This window comes from Fusarium verticillioides, chromosome 1 (assembly GCF_000149555.1).
Source record: "Fusarium verticillioides 7600 chromosome 1, whole genome shotgun sequence".
In the NCBI taxonomy this organism is placed as follows: Eukaryota; Fungi; Ascomycota; class Sordariomycetes; order Hypocreales; family Nectriaceae; genus Fusarium; species Fusarium verticillioides.
The window spans coordinates 5,591,255-5,606,954 of record NC_031675.1 but is presented as its reverse complement, the minus strand read 5'-3'; the positions used below and the strand labels follow the sequence as shown (position 1 = coordinate 5,606,954).

Below are 15,700 nucleotides of genomic sequence, written 5' to 3'. Positions count from 1 at the left end.
TGATGCTTCGTGTTCATCGTATCGTAACCCTAGATCATCTTTTCTGGAAGGGAAGGTCAGTTGGCCGATGGTGTGGGCAGTCATGTTTTGTGCCAAGTATATTCTCTTGGCGTGACTGGGGGCGACGTGACACTGATGTAACGCTGTGGATGAGTAAGAAAGAAACGTAAGCGTAAACGAACATTGGAAGAAAAGAAGTGGAACAGTTGTTGTCTGGTAATTCAGTTCCTGCATTGATGGGATGCATGAGGTTAGAGGCTAAGCTTCCAGCCTTGCGGAGAACACATCAATTTTCACTACAAGCGAGAACATGTTCACGTTCGTGGTGACTGGTTTGGTAGTATGTAAGAGAGGAAGATTGGAGATTTATGTAGAGCACCAATCCTTAGACATGACGGTTTGTCTATCCACTATCTTCCTAGAGAGATATACTCGTAACTTGGTAAGCCTTTAAGAGAAATGTGCTTCGAGTATACCATTGTCGAAAATGCTGCATGGAAATATCAAGAGAGGAGACAGTGAATAGCCAAGTGCTATATATGGATTCTTAAGGCTCACCCATCTCGTAACTACCAGAATCCAGGAATCTGGTTGACATATCCAAAAGTAGCCATGTCACTCTTTGGGCATGAATCCTTAGGTTTGGGAGGCTCAGGACCATATATAAATTGCCAAATCGCAAAAAGTACTGATGTGCATATGAAGAAGTTTTCATATCTCGCTAGCAACCGTTAGCTGCATAATGTTTCTAAGATTTTGCTTGACTTACGCTCGTTCCTCTTGAAGTGGCTTACCACCCGGTCATAGAACCCCGAAATTTGTTCTTCACGGCTTTCATCGTCATGATTTGGTCTGCGTTGCGAATGATATCGCTGTGTCTGTCGCAATCTGTATGTGGGCAATGTTCCGCTCTGAAGTCGGTTGGCTTGTTGCCTTAGCAGAATCGCACATGGAGCTTTGCTCAGCAGGCGAGGTATTATGGACAAGAACATCGTGAGATTGCTTGTGGTGAAAGGTGGGTTGTATACGTGGTTGAAGAGATTGATGTGACGAAAGGTGATGTACAGAGGTTAACCTGTTCTGGACTGGCAGAAATAATGCTGATATGATCAGCCTCAGTTGACTAAGGAAAGAGATCGGAGACACCATATTATATAAAGCCCGGTCATAGAGTCATAACTAAGGTTTACTTTTTGTGAACTTTATACTACATCAGTTGGTCCGGAACCTTGGTATGATATCTAAGTTCTCAGCCAGACTTTTTATTCGTCGTCAGGATTGTGGATGGAAGCTAAACTCAGCGCAGAGAGCTTAATGCCGAAGCCTCAGGACCAAAGGCATTCCGAGAGTAAGTTTAGAAGCTTTGCTGTCTGGTGACTCTGACAAAGCCAAATTGGTGGCAGGAAGTCTATCGAAGTTAACCTGGGTCAAGTTGTTTTCCGACTCGATAGAGGGACTACCTGCAGATATGCAATAGTGTAGTCTACCCGCATTACCTGTGCGATTGGTATCCATGCAAAGGCTTAGTTAATATCTGCGGCTTCATCAACGTAGTCTAATTTAATTTCTGCCCGAGATGAACTTTATCACGTCCCCCCGCGTATAAGCACTGAAGACCACGGTGTGCTTTACCTGTGATCAGCAAACCGCTCGCTCGAAATCTTGATAATATCCCAGCGTCTAGTCAAATATGAATAATAATACGGAAATAAGGGTCTAGTAGCCCATTCATACTTCAACTAATGCAGGGCGGGCTGCAAATTTTAATTCCGTGACCGAAACTCCGCTCCGCAAGTTCAGCTCCGCTACAGCCTTGCATATAAAGTTTATCCCCCATGCACGGCATGCCTACTTGCTCATAAGAAATATCACATTAATCGAAATACGTTATTATGGACAAAGTCGCTGTCGCTGGTGGTTCGTCCGGTTTGGGCCGTACAATGGTCGATGCCCTCGAGGCAGCCAAGACTCACGACTACATCGTCCTATCGCGAAAGGCTACTGGACCTGAAACACGAGCTGTCGACTACTCTAATATCGATGCTTTGACCTCGCTTCTTGAATCTGAGCAGGTTGACACGGTTATATCAATGCTTCCGATCGATAGTGATGATAGCGGACAAGCTCAGCTGAATCTCATCGAAGCGGCGGACCGATCGAAATGCACTAAGCGATTCTTGCCGAGTGAATTTGGTATGGTCTACACCAAAGAGTACGTAGCGTCTTTACTTTTTCGACATCGCTAACGACTTACTAGCAACATCGCCCATGTCCCTTCCTACCAATGGAAGCTGAAAGCAGTAGAAGTCCTTGAAAAGACCAACCTCGAGTTCTCACTCGTCTCAATTGGTCTGTTCCTAGACTACTGGGCCGCTCCACGTATACCCACCTATATCCGCGCAGCAAACATAATCATCGACCCTGAAAACAACGCAGCAGTAATTCCCGGAGACGGAAATACCCCAGTTGTCTTTACTCACTCTACGGACGCAGCAAAGTATACCGTTGCCCTTCTTAAAATTACGAATTGGAAGCGCAGATACGCTATCGTCACAAATCGTATGACTCTCAACGCAGCGGTTAAGCTGGCTGAGGAGGTCAAGGGCGTCAAGTTTGACGTTAAATATTTCTCTGTGGAGCAGATGAAGAATGGTGAGAATGATCTGACGCCGAGTATGAAGAAGGCGTTGCCAGAGGAGATGCATGGTGGTATGAAGGCGATGCTGGCCTTGTCGGGTATCGGAATGGCTACGGGTTCAAATGATATACAGGGAATTGATGATTTGGTAGGCAAGTTTCCAAATATCAAGCCTGTTACTGTTAGGGACGTCTGGGAAGCTTGGAAATAGAGGAAAGGAACAGCGAAATATATTGTAAAAATGATAGACTAGCTAGGTTATGAGTGTCTTCCGAGGAATGCTACCATCCAGCAACTAAAATCCCCATTGGCGACACCAGTTCCTCATGAGTTCCGGTGTAATCGGTCCAAGCTCTCTCATCGTTGGACTATGGCTCGTGGTCCTCTTCATACTGTACTTAACCGGCTGAGCCTCCTTGCCTCCAGCGAATAATCCACGATAAGAATCCAGAAGCTTGACGCCAGGATTCTTATCAAAGTCCACATTCTCCTCTTTCGAGCTAGCTTCCAACTTATCAACCCATTCTGCAACACTCACCAACTTCATGCTGTCACCGTAATAGCCTTTCACTGCCGGAGCGATGTCAGACCAAGTGGTAGTAGCAGGGTTGACGCCATGGAAGTATCCAGAGATCTCAGAGATAGACTTCTGAACCGTGATGCCCGCAACGTCGAGAATAAGTCCTGCAATGTCCTCAATGGGCGTCCAGGCAATCTCCTGCTGTCCGCCGAGATGGTCAGGCAGGACTCCAAGATAGACTGAGCTAGCGATCATGCTTGGAATCAGCTCTTGACGGTTCCACAGGCCCTTCTCTCCTCTCGAACCCGCAATCTGGCCAACTCTCACCGAAACGGCCGGGATACGAGACTCCTCCCCAGCTGCGTCGAGTATGAGACTAGCAGCGAGTTTGGATCGTCCATAGGCCATACTAGGCAAGGACAGATCTTGCAACGCCTCCTCAGGTACAGCTTCAGGTGAAGACCATCTATCGGCAGTGCCAATGGACGAAATGAAGATGATAGGTACGTTCTTGGAAGCTGCAGAAGAGAAATCGACGAGATGTCGTACACCTCGAACGTGACTCTCAAACGAAGACATGGTGAACTTGAAGTTCACAGGCCAAGCGTTGTGAATAACACGATCGACGTCGGCAAGAAGAGAATCGTACTTGGACTGGCCCAAGCCAAGATCGGGAAGCGATAGGTCAGCGTGGAGAAACTCGACTTTGGAGAAATCTGTTGTCAAGCCACGGAACTCGTTGATCGAAGGCTGTCGAGATACGCCGCCATCGTCACTCCTGTTGAGAGCAATTATCTTCTTGACAGACTCTAAACGGCAGAGCTGGTCAAGCATGTAAGCTCCCAAAGAACCTGTTGTACCCGTGACGATGACTGTTTGACCGTCGTCCAGAGGCGCCTGCTTTCCAGTCCTAGGAGCTGGGAGGTTCCTGGTGTACTTTGCGACCTGTGCCTTGATCTGATTGATCTCCTGCGTCTCTTCATCGTCGTCGCTGGCTCCACTTCGCAAGGACTGGATATACGCAGCCAGCACCTTTGCCGTAGGGTTGCGATAGATGACTCGAGGAGTGATTGTCGACGTCTCGACGCCAGCTCTGTGCAAAGCGCCCCGCAGCAAATTGGTCGCAGTCATGACTTGCAAAGAGTCAACACCGACGGAGAAGAAGTCCGTATCTGGTTCGAGCTTCTCAACTCCAAGCTTGGTAGCAAAAAGACTGATGATAGAGCCAGTCAAAGTGTCGTCGCCACTCAAGTCAAGGGTGATAGATGGACCATCTCCAAGCATCTCAGCCTTCTCGTACAAAGCCGAAATGAAGTTAGCGTACAGGTTGACAGCCTTACCACGCTGCACAGTCCCCTTGTCAGCGCGAGGGAAGGGCAAAGCCGGGTCCGTCAAAGCGACAAAATTGGCAGCAATTCGTCCATGAGCAACGGTCTCAGCATTGGCTTTCTCGATCGTGGGCCAGATCTTATCGAGCAGAGCCTTCGCCTCAGTGTCGTCTTTTGGTTGGGCTTCCGCGATGGGCTCGATGATGAGAGCTGCCTGAAACATTCCCTGGCCAACGACAAGTGCTGACTTGACAAGAGGATGGTCCGAGATGATGCCTTCGATGGTCAGAGGGTTGAGCTTCTCACCATTTGAGAAAACAATGATATTGTCAGCCCGACCTTTGTATAGCCAGTGATCCTTGAGCGTTGGGTGAGGTTCAAAGATGTCATTGGTACGCCATTCGGATAATTCAGGGAAATTGTAGAAACAGCCTTGGCTGCCGGGATCCGATGCTTTGCGCCGGATGACAAGCTCGTATTCGTTGGAGTCTCGGTGTTGCCAGTCAATACCCATGACTTCAGAGTTAAAGATGAAGTATCGCCACAGCTTGGGGTCTTGCGGACTAAAAGGTGCTAAAGGAAACAGTCTTTGCCTCGTTAGTCTCTGCGCAGATTGGAGTTAAAGAAGATGCTTACTCAGTTGACGAAATGACATTCCTCAAGACGACACCCCTATCCGCCAGCATGTTCCCGGCCTCGGATGACAGGCTCCCTATAGAAAGGTCAGCAACATGCACGGGTGCAAGAGACTGTACTGACTTACCTCCGCCAGTAATGACGAGTTTGAGCTTGGCCAAAGCCTCGGTACCCTCTTCAGTAGCTGCCAGCTCATCGACAACGGAAGGGGGCAGCATTGCACCATCAGCACCACTGTGTTTCAAGTAGTCCATAGCTGTATCAACGTTCAAAGGTTGATTGGGAAACGGCATAACCGCGGAAAGACCAGTGTATATGAAGGATAGAGGGAGATACGTTCCTGCAGCATGATACATGGGCATCCCCACGAAGATCTTGCTCGCCCGTTCGGCCCATTCATTGAAGGGATAGGGAGAACCATGGAACTTGGGTAGGGCAAGACAATCTTCCAAGGCGTACAGAATACCTTGTTTCAGGAAGACGGGCTTGGGGACTCCAGTTGAACCGCTTGTGTGAAGAACAACAAGGGGATCCCATCGGGCCTGTTCGATAGTTCTGCTGTAGGGAAACGGCATGGGAGTTGCCGACAGTAGATGATCGATACTCTCTATCATAGAAACTTCCATTGCTCGTTGGTCGAAGCAGGGCTGCATAACTGATTTAAACGACTCGGTTGTATAGAGGTATCGACAATCCGTAACTTCGAAAAGGGAGATCTGAACAGCGGGGGTGTTTCGTGGAGAGATGAAGAGGGCCTTGCAACCTGCTTTGACGCAAGCAAGTAAAATGGCCGTGTATCGAAAGTCATTGGGGCCGATGTATGCGACTGTAGGAACCTCGTCGTCTGAGGATTTGGCAACGGTTTTGGAGATGTCGTGGGCGAGGTAATCGACAGCGTTGGCGAGGTGGAGGTGGGTTACTGGCTTCCAGCCATCTTGAGTATCAGAGGATGATGGAGTGTAGGTAAAGACTCGATCAGGATCGTTTGTGGCAATCTCGTGGATGAGGTCGATCAATACATGATGTTTGACGTCCGACTCGCCGTTGATATGGCCTTTCTCAATGGAATTATTAGTTTGGTTTGAAGTACCTCCCGAAACGGGTGCATCATAATGTTCGATATCAGCTCGCATAGCCATTTTGAATAATATTAATGATAAAAGGGAAGAAGAGTTGATAGTAATTATGTCACAGTGTTGTTGTGGTCGGTTGCTTGATATTCTATGTGTAGACTGATTTTCTGGTTCCGTAAAGGCACGACGTCTGGATATAAATATCGGAGGAATATTTCTCGTACGGATATACGTCTTTCATAGCCTCAATTCCGCTCCTTAGTGTGTCGGGCCGTGAATGGTGGCTAAAATAGCGGCATCCAACTCGCGCGGATTTTCCACGGACGGCATTTACTGCCACACGGAGATTGGGGATCTCCATTTAGCCAACTGAAGTGCCGATCCAGCCGTACAAGGGTGACTGTTTAGGCCATTTTCTCCGAGAATTGTACGAGAAAGGCTGCATACCGATAGATATCAGTTTTGTATATCCCTCAACGAGATAACGAGACTCTTTGACCGTGTTATTCCCGCTATGTTTCGTCACTAAATACGTACTTTTGACAGATATTAGGCTGTCAAAAAGGTGAAGGCTCCATAATTCCCACTTATTGTGTCGGTCTTGATGTGTTCTCAGTCTAGTCAGTTTCCTTGAATTTCATCTCGCTCGGACCCTTCTCCGTGTAGATCTTCAGCGCCAAATCGGGGTATCGGTGCTACACAACAGCCGAGATGGAGACAGACCGTCACGTCGGTATTCACAGGAGCCGACTCAAAGGGGAGAGTGCAGATCATTACGTCTTGGCCGTGTTTTGAAGCTATCCAAACGGACAAGTGGGTGTAGTGGCCCACTTCATCATACCGGCATTTGCTTTTAGTAGAATTGTAAGTCGCATATATATCACTGTTTATGAAGTGCATTTTAAATTTTGAACTGAAGTATTGAGGGGTTTGGATGGTAGTATTCGTTATGGGAATTATATGTTATATTGAACCGTATCTGGAGTTTAACTCTATTCTTTGAAGTTTAATATATTACAACTGCCCTAAAGGAGAAGCCGCATTTAGATCAGGACATAGAGGCTGCTCAGTATTCACTCTCAATATCTGTTTAGCGCTGTCATTTAGACTTTTGTCAGCTTTTCAACCCTCAAGTCCAATCAGGGATCATTGATTGTTGGTGTAACCCGATATGAGGCTTGTGGCTGAAAAATGGCCATTGAAAGGCCCAATCACTTGAAGCATTTATTTATTTATAGAATCGAGCATTGAAGCTGAGAAATTTTCATTGAACTATTTCTATTGTCGTTGCGCCTTATGTTCCTCTCTTCAATCTTGTCTCTGCTTAACTTCTGTACGTGTACTGCTCGAGCACCAAAGATTGGCCTAGGCATATTCAAGTGCAATCCTCTGAGAATGGACTGTTCTGAGTCAAGGCTTAGAAGCCTTGTTTCTGATAAAGAGGTGGAATTTGACGCCGACATCGCTGGGCCAGGAGTAAGTGAATCCCCAGTCATTCAGCAGATGCGCCAACTAACCGGAATCAGGTACTAGCCGCTTTCCTCATCACATCGTTGATAGCAATAGCTACTCTAGTTCTCGCTTTCCTTACGCTTTCAGTACCTGAGTGTCTTCTCAACTCTGGAGACGCCGTAATCGCGGCTGGGGCGCGTCGGACTTACCGCCGACTGAGGGCCAAGTTCCCCAAGACCAAACGCACAAAGGTTGTCGAAAGCAGAACCGAGCGAACTCATGCCTTCATGTCTTTCATTATTGCTATAAGTAATCAAATACTTGTCTCTCAGGCCTCGATCCTTATTGCAGCCCTTATTATTCACGCCGACATCACTATATTGTGATCGCCTTAGGATGTCTCGCATCAACCGTTCACTTAGGTAGTTTCCCGTTCTATATAGACCGCATCAAAGAACACATCTCCGCCAAGCTTATTCGTGTCCTCGCCATGGTCACCGGCTCAGGAATGCTCGTCTTCCTTCTTGTTGTGCGACTATCGTATACCTGGGATATGAAGACCCACGTGTACTTTACTTGCACCCTTTTGGACTATCGGGTAAGTGACGAGATGGGACAAACGAATTACATCGGTTTTATCATGGGGGCCTTTGTTCCACTAGCAGTACTTTATGGCAAGTACGAGATTGTTGAGCTTCTGTATCGCGGGCAACCCGTCGATAACAAGTCTAGTAGACCTAGTTCTGATTCTATGGGTGAATCTCCTGTTGCACAACGAGCTCGACCAGAATCCGAGATTCAGCAGCCCACAGACAATGAGGGTATCGAACTTCAAACGCTTGCTAGGTTAGAAGATCAAGCTATTCCAGAGAACCATCAGGAGCATGGCGATATAGAACTCGAAAGTCAGGCCATAGTTTTCATGATACAGTTGATCTCGGGTAGCAACATGGAGATGACGACAGATAACGAGGCGGACTATCAACATAAAAAGTCCGTGCTATTTAAGCCAAAGGTCGCAAAGATTAAACTCAAAGAGCTATTGGCAGAAATTAAAGAGTCCAAACGGGAGCAACTCCTGAACAGATGGCTGAAACTCAAAGCTTTCACGATCCTAACCTCGAAGACAATGTCAACAAGAAAGCTTAGACTCCTTGTCGGATTGACATCAGAAACATGGGCATTCCACCAGTGCCGCGGGTCCTTCGCCTGGTGGTTATGTTGGCTCTGGTCAGGTAATGTTTACGGGATTGTGACCATTTTCACTTCGCGCGCTGTAACAACGGGCCTGTCAGGCAATCCCAACAAAATGGGATTCGGCCAAGTTGTGCCGCTAACTCTGTTGGCACTCCCAATATTTGCAGCTATGGAGAGCCACGCCGGCAAGTCTACTTGTTATTCTATCCTTGGGTCGTATCTGACAATTGGGGCAGACTATAAGAAGAAGCTCAAATCACTGGAGGCAGCCCATGTTGATCAGGCGAACCTGGAGATATCTGTTACTACGAACACCCCATCGCACTCAAGGGGTCATTCTCCGGTGCAGAGACAAAACATTCGGGCAGAGAGGGAAATTGCTAGTATACAAGCCGTCCAAGAGATCCTCAACAAGAGATCCAAGGATATTGGATACCCGGAGCTTTACGATTGGTTGACGGGGGACGATTTGACCAACGCACCCAATCTCCAGATGGCCGTCTGGGTTCATGTAGCAGTCATGTTTATCATCTCAACTCTACTCGGCTTTTCGATGGCTTATGGGATAGCCGACATCAATCTCACATTGATCGTACTTCTGGTTGGTCTTGCCGCTCGCAGGATCACAGGGCTCCTGTTGGTTGAAAAGAATTTGAGATCGTTTCCCACAATCATTGCTCACCTTGGTTGCGCAGATCCCTTTCCTAATCGACCATATGGAAGCCACGGTGAGAGGATGGCAATAGGGCAGGCGACTGGAGATGTTGGAGAGAATGTAGAGAGGGAAGATGGGCAAGAAGAAGCGTGGACAGTGCTCTTCGACCTGTAATGGATTCAAGTACCATATCAAAACACAGCGATGCTTCTAGAAACAGGTACCATATTCTTACATTTCAAGGCGCTCCGGCACCTTCCTATCTAATTCCATATGGGCTGCGTAACTCAATCGTCTTCCCACAAGCCATCCTAGGCTGCCCTTGTAGTTGAGAACCAAAGGCTGCTTGAACTCTCTCCTATGTGTCTCTCTGTTTTCCTACTACATAACTAAATATCTCATTTACGACACATCTACCAGCTTTCATCGTTCGTATCCTCTCATGCATGGTGAATTACTCATAAACCTCTCCAAACCTTTACCAGTTTCCATTGTCGCCCATACCAGCCATCCCCCAGTTCATCGAACTCCAGTTAAGCTGGTTCATATTCACCGTCAACGGCGCACCGCCCGCCATATACGGTGCCGAACTGACGGGGTCAAAGCCAGGCTGTGCACCCAGGTTGAAAAATGCACCCGGGTCGCCAAAACCAAACGGCATCTGAAGCTGAACACCGTCCATTTCCATCCCAGCACTCCCCTGGGGTTGTGAATCAGGTGGTTCGTTTCCATCCAAAGACATATCCGCTGTCTTTCTATTGATAAAGTCCACCAGTTCTGGTGTTTCAATCTCCCTTTCAGCTTGACCATAAGCTTTCTTGACCGTATCCCAGGCGTATAGAACAATATTCGCAAACGGTTTGAAGATGGGATGCCATCTGTCGACATCTGCTCCTTCATGCCGAGCTTCATAATTATCCTTCATGACTTTCCACCCCCTTTCTGCAATGCTGCTAAATGGCTGGGTCTTCAAGTGCTGGATAATTCGTATATAGGCCGGAAACGGAAAATAAAGCTGTAGAAACCATCGGAAGCCTTTAGTTAGAGGTGAACTTGAGAGTTTCGCATCGCATTCTAGCCAATCGATGGCGTAGGAGACTGCCGCTTCGTGATTCGCTTGGTTGTATGTAGCTGAAGTTTCGAGATAGACAAGGAAGTCGTTCATGAGTCGGCATGTTGCGATACTAGCCCTCGCTGTCCAAATGGTCATGTAGTGAAGACGGTTATCAGAATCGCAGAACTTGAGATACTTCTCCTCTATCATTCTCTCCAAAGCAACATCTCCACCTTCAGGCAGCTTCTTTGCCAACGGCTTCATCAACGGATTCGTAAACGCGATATAAAACGGACTGTTTCTAGTATATTCTCCAATCTCACTTCTCACAACAGCGAAAATAGCCTCGGTAGCTTGCTCTTGGACCTTTGGCGGGTTCTTTGTTTCCTCGCGAAGTTCAGAATCGCTGACGTTCATGGGCAAAGCGCAATCCCACCCTGGGGCTAGGCTCGTCGGTTTGTGATCTCCCAGGGCGCTAACTCGGGAATCAAAGAGTACAAGGGACCACCAGAGTCTGCGGCGCATTTCTGCTTCGAGAACGCTGCTTCTGGCGTTGACGTTTTCGCTCTGGAGACCCATTCGTTGAGCGATGCGCATTGCGACGGCGAGCATGGCTGAGATGGATTTTGGGTGGCTAGCTGAGCGGACAGACACCTAGAATAGTTAGCGAGGTGCTGAGAGGTGGTTCAAGCGGGTGGTTTACGAGATAGAGGAATAATGCAGTCAAGCACTCTCGACTACCGGTACGGAGGAAATTACTGTTCAACAATGCCTGCTGACAGCCAAACTGAAATCTCGTCGAGAGTTCGTCCTTAGTCTGCTTAAACATGGTCTCACACTCTTCGGCAGTAAGACTTAGTATAGCCATACAGTAGATACCAAACATGAGAGCTTCAAGAGTGGAAGGAATTTCTTTGAGATTTGACGCAGCTTCGACGATACGACCCTGCAGAGTCGGTGTATGCGTGACTTTTAGGAGAGGGTTGACATTGTCAAGGTATACCTGCCAAAGCCTAAAGAGTTGAGCGGGTTCTGGGTGGAGAGTATAGAGCTCGACGGCTGTTTGGCGGGAGCCGAAAAGCATGTGTTCATCATTGTTGAAGGATTGATCTTGGGCGTGACTGAATGCTGTTTCGAAGAACCTGTCGTTAGGATCTTGATACTATTTCATGTCAGCCTTATCTTGAATTGCAGGTAGGGATAGTTACCCCTTGGCGCATTGCATGCCAAATGTTTCTGTACTCGTCAGCTCAACCTCGCCGGGTTAACAATACCTCAACTCACTTGACCTCAGCTACACCCTCAGATCTAACCTGGGAATCATCCTCATCACCCTGATCCCTGTCAGAGTGGTAGTCATTCGGCGAGCTCTTGTCAGTCCCATTATCTTCATGTAGCGGATCAAACTTGACGTTATTCTGCTTCATCAACGCCTCATACCTCCTCAACCTATCCAGCAACTCACGCTCCGGAAATCGTCGTCTTCGTTGTCGGGGCTGAATAGCTGGAACGCACTGAGCGCCATGTTTGACACAGTTTGAGCAGGGAAACGTCCGGTCGCATTTCACTTTGCGCTGTTGGCAGAGAACGCAAGCGAGGACCCGGTGGGGCTTGGGCTTGGATGAGTCTGGGGTGGACATGGTGACTTCGGGACTTTGGAACCCCGAGGAATATGTTTTTCGTATAAAAGTCGGATTCCCTTTGGGAGAGGGAGGTGGATTTAATATGCAGGTGTCGAGTTGGGCGTCGAGACTTTTCGTATCAAAGGAATGTGTCGGGCTTTTCTAAATCCCGAGATGTCTCCACTTTTGTGCTTACTTGCTGACCCGTGAGGTTATCTCGGTCTTTGCTATTGTCCGACTACCAATTTTCCTATCACTTCCTTATTATTACAGTCGATTGGGCAATTCAAAGAACGATATCAATTACGAAGGGCATAATATTGAGCCGTATTACTGCTCGCTAGATGCTTAGTCGTGGTGGTGTTGGCTCTGAGACCAACTTGAATGCTTACCCGGTATGCTTCTATTGACATGGACATTCTGGCTAGATTGAATCAATAGGAGATGCCTGTGATATTGACGAGCATAGGGTTGTTTTGGCAGGAGTTTGGGGAACCAAAATGGGATTGGTGTCTGATCAACGTAAGACATACGTTTATCAGCGTCATACCAAGTCTGACGTCAAGACGACAATGCACGCTGAGTGACCCAACGAAGGCAAAGACTATTTCTATGTCAACTACATAACAAACACCTTGATAGTTAAATTTATCACTATCTCCTCTAGCTTTTCCAGTTACGCTTCATCTCTGATTCGTCAATCAATTGGACTTATCTACCTACTACATCAGCCACCATGCCCAGCTATACAGGAAAATGCGTTTGTGGCAACCTCCGATACAGCGTCTCACTAAGCTCACCCGATGACGCACGAACATCACTATGCCACTGTGGAAGTTGCAAAAGAGCATTTGGGACTAACTTCGGTCTTACCACGAAGGTATATCAACTTCTCTTGAGTCAAGAAACCAATAACTGATAGTATTAAGGTCGCACTTGATGGTTTCACCTACAACCAAGGCAAACCCAAGATTTTCAAGCAGGAGAATGGTGTAGTTCGAGAGTTTTGTGACAATTGCGGCGCTTTCATCTGTGAATATGGTGAACTAGCTGCGGACAAGTTTCGATACATTATGTGGGGAACCTTCGATGAGCCCGACAAGTTCCCTCCCAAGGGAGAGTTCTTCTGCAAGTATAGAGAGAGCTGGATGCCAGAAGTACCAGGTAAGTCGATGATTTCTGTGTAGAGCGGGGATACTGACAGTTGCACAGATATCTTTCACAAGAATGAGATCAAGGAGTAAACTACTTCGTTAGAATCGTCTGTCGGGATGCACTAGGAGAGGAGTTTCAAGAACGAGATAGAACTGTGCTTTAGCTCTCTATGTCCTGTGATGTCTCAGACTATCTTAATCTTTTCCCAAGTAACTTCATCAGTAACAGCCTCTCCCTGCATAGCGCCGTGCACGTATGATTCTCCAATGAGACAATACTCATTTCCCTCCCCTGATTTTCTCATAACCAGCGGAGCAGGAGACCCAGAGATGATCCAAACCTCATCCCCGGCTTGAGTCGATTCATGTCCCATGCCTAAATACCCCGAATCAGTAAGGAATGCCCTGCGATAAATCCACGTCGACGCCATGATATTACCAGGCGGCATGGCATGCTTCGACAGTGGTTCCATAAGCTTCTGTAACTCTTTCGTATCACAGCCATCAGTGTCTTGAGGTATAGTATCCAAGCTGGCACAAAGGGATTTGATGAGCTTTGTGCTTGGAAATATACTGTTAGGGAATTTGGCAGCTATTTCGTCCAGGTAAGTCATGCTGCTAATTGCTCGGAGGACCAGAGCATGGCCGGCAGAGGCTGACTTTGCTTCTTTGAACACATACTGTAGCGCACGTACGTAATTATGTGCAACGGCCCTCTGAAAGTCCTCCAGTCGGATGAGCTTCGATGGCCTATTTGTGAAATCGGTATCCCAGATCAGAGTTCTCCAAAGAACCTCATCTGCCGGTTGGTTTGTATATGTATAGGTCTCATCCATACTAAGAAGAATGTCACCAAGCATCCTAAGACGACCTTGAAGGCATTCAAGAAAAGCTTCGCCAATTTTCTGCACTGTGCCGAGACGAAAGCCAAAGACGTTAAGGACCTTTCCAGTAATGGTGAATGGATATTGATTGGGGGAGTGGGGAACATGTTTCGAAGAATTGACAGTTCCAATAGATCTAAAGTTTGGCCCATGGACGCTGTTGTATAGAACCGGTGGATAGTCAGGAACCCAAGATGGAAGGCCTGGAGTTCCTCGCATGCTGGGGTCCTTGACGAGGCTCAGATAGACAAGAGAATCAGTCGTCTCGATGATGTTGCAGGCGACGTTTCGCAGCAAGTCTTTGATATCCATATCGTAATCTGGCTCGAACACCGACGGCAGAGACACCCCCTCTTGAGCTGCCATGTGCTTCAAGATACCATTCCACCCGTAGATAGAATCCCGAGGATCTGTCGACTTCATTCCAAAGGTTGAAAATAGCACGCGCAGGGGAACCATCGCCGAGGGCTTTGAATGATGCTTTGCGAGGCCAGCCTCCAGATCAATCATAGCAAGGACACCGGTCCACGCACTCTGCTTGCCTTTGCACCACTCGCGAAGTAATTGGATTCTCTCTGCATGAAAGATGTTGATCCCGCCTCGAAGATAAATACCAGGCCTGTCTTTAGGAAAAAGGTCCACTACAGATTGGAAGAATCCGCTGTAGTGTAGAAACGCCGCTGTGTAACCCACGTAGTCAAAGACCGTGAATCTACCGTTACACAGAATGACCACGTCGCTGGTGAGGGAAACTTCCTGTATGATCCAGATCCGGGTAAACCAATTACTCATGTAAAGCGCGACCAAACCAATTGCTTCTTCTTCAGTCACAGGATCCATGCCATAGCGCTCCGGCATAGTTGACAAATCAGAGCTGAAATCCCAGGTCTGCGTTCGAATCATCCGAAGCGTCTCGGGAACCGACGCAGCACCAAGTCTCTCAACTGCTCTGAGTCCGATCTCTAGCTCGGGAAAGGTCTTTCCAAGCCAGACAATCACGCGGTTTGCTTTTCCGTATATCTGATTCATGACCGAGACCTGCGGGGATCGCTCGTTGGAGTTGGACTGGTTGATACACAGCGCATCTATCCAGATGGGGGTCTCTGAGCATGAGACCTGCAATCCAGCAAGAGCATCATAAAGGTTCGCCTGGACGTCGAATGGTAGCCCATTCAGAAGTATTGTTGTGCTGCTGACCTTATCGGTGAGTGGGGGGCTGTCTCGCGGTGAGCCCCAGGTGTAAGACAGCGCATTGTAGGCGAGGTTTGCAGCACCGTGGAGGTCGTGTTTCGTGAGAGTGACACTAGGGATTTGAGACTCTGTATCTGGGTGAATGCCCGATGAGATAATCGCCAGGCGAAATGACTCGGTATCGAGCTCATCTGAATAACATTGCGCCATAATTATGACTCTTGTTGTAAAACGTAGATCAGAGGGGCACAGAAGAGGGGTTAAAAGAGTCTCGATCTCGAGGATAAGAGGAAGAG

At 47.7% G+C, this 15,700-nt stretch overlaps 7 protein-coding genes across 8 annotated transcripts; 4 read left to right on the top strand and 3 right to left on the bottom strand.

The window, feature by feature from the left end:
* Window positions 1-1,892: 1,892 nt before the first annotated feature.
* Window positions 1,893-2,849, top strand: FVEG_00237 (hypothetical protein; the record flags this gene model as incomplete). Its single annotated transcript, XM_018886667.1, has 2 exons — window positions 1,893-2,212; window positions 2,258-2,849. The coding sequence occupies 2 exons, from the start codon at window positions 1,893-1,895 to the stop codon at window positions 2,847-2,849; spliced, it is 912 nt and encodes a 303-aa protein (XP_018742265.1).
* On the bottom strand, window positions 2,847-6,338 carry FVEG_00238 (hypothetical protein). The gene is made up of 3 exons (XM_018886668.1): window positions 5,250-6,338; window positions 5,123-5,198; window positions 2,847-5,073 (listed from the first exon to the last, which is right to left on the bottom strand). The coding sequence occupies exons 1-3, from the start codon at window positions 6,259-6,261 to the stop codon at window positions 2,934-2,936; spliced, it is 3,228 nt and encodes a 1,075-aa protein (XP_018742266.1). The 5' UTR covers window positions 6,262-6,338; the 3' UTR covers window positions 2,847-2,933.
* A 1,252-nt stretch (window positions 6,339-7,590) lies between these two features.
* FVEG_14613 (hypothetical protein) lies at window positions 7,591-8,033 on the top strand (the record flags this gene model as incomplete). The annotated part of the gene is made up of 2 exons (XM_018903547.1): window positions 7,591-7,671; window positions 7,722-8,033. 2 exons carry the CDS (start codon window positions 7,591-7,593, stop codon window positions 8,031-8,033), a joined length of 393 nt encoding a protein of 130 aa, XP_018742267.1.
* A 104-nt stretch (window positions 8,034-8,137) lies between these two features.
* On the top strand, window positions 8,138-9,673 carry FVEG_00239 (hypothetical protein; the record flags this gene model as incomplete). Its single annotated transcript, XM_018886669.1, has 1 exon — window positions 8,138-9,673. One exon carries the CDS (start codon window positions 8,138-8,140, stop codon window positions 9,671-9,673), a length of 1,536 nt encoding a protein of 511 aa, XP_018742268.1.
* Window positions 9,674-9,696: 23 nt separating this feature from the next.
* Window positions 9,697-12,292, bottom strand: FVEG_00240 (hypothetical protein). Of its 2 annotated transcripts, XM_018886670.1 has the most exons (4): window positions 11,838-12,292; window positions 11,762-11,789; window positions 11,257-11,715; window positions 9,697-11,207 (listed from the first exon to the last, which is right to left on the bottom strand). In XM_018886670.1, exons 1-4 carry the CDS (start codon window positions 12,191-12,193, stop codon window positions 9,978-9,980), a joined length of 2,073 nt encoding a protein of 690 aa, XP_018742269.1. In that variant the 5' UTR covers window positions 12,194-12,292; the 3' UTR covers window positions 9,697-9,977. The 2 variants fall into 2 exon arrangements, with proteins under 2 accessions (XP_018742269.1, XP_018742270.1); XM_018886671.1 differs by having other exon boundaries at window positions 11,762-12,292.
* Window positions 12,293-12,788: 496 nt separating this feature from the next.
* Window positions 12,789-13,548, top strand: FVEG_00241 (hypothetical protein). The gene is made up of 3 exons (XM_018886672.1): window positions 12,789-13,055; window positions 13,105-13,339; window positions 13,388-13,548. Exons 1-3 carry the CDS (start codon window positions 12,912-12,914, stop codon window positions 13,417-13,419), a joined length of 411 nt encoding a protein of 136 aa, XP_018742271.1. The 5' UTR covers window positions 12,789-12,911; the 3' UTR covers window positions 13,420-13,548.
* On the bottom strand, window positions 13,473-15,614 carry FVEG_00242 (hypothetical protein; the record flags this gene model as incomplete). The annotated part of the gene is made up of 1 exon (XM_018886673.1): window positions 13,473-15,614. One exon carries the CDS (start codon window positions 15,612-15,614, stop codon window positions 13,515-13,517), a length of 2,100 nt encoding a protein of 699 aa, XP_018742272.1. The 3' UTR covers window positions 13,473-13,514.
* Between the last annotated feature and the right edge of the window lie 86 nt (window positions 15,615-15,700).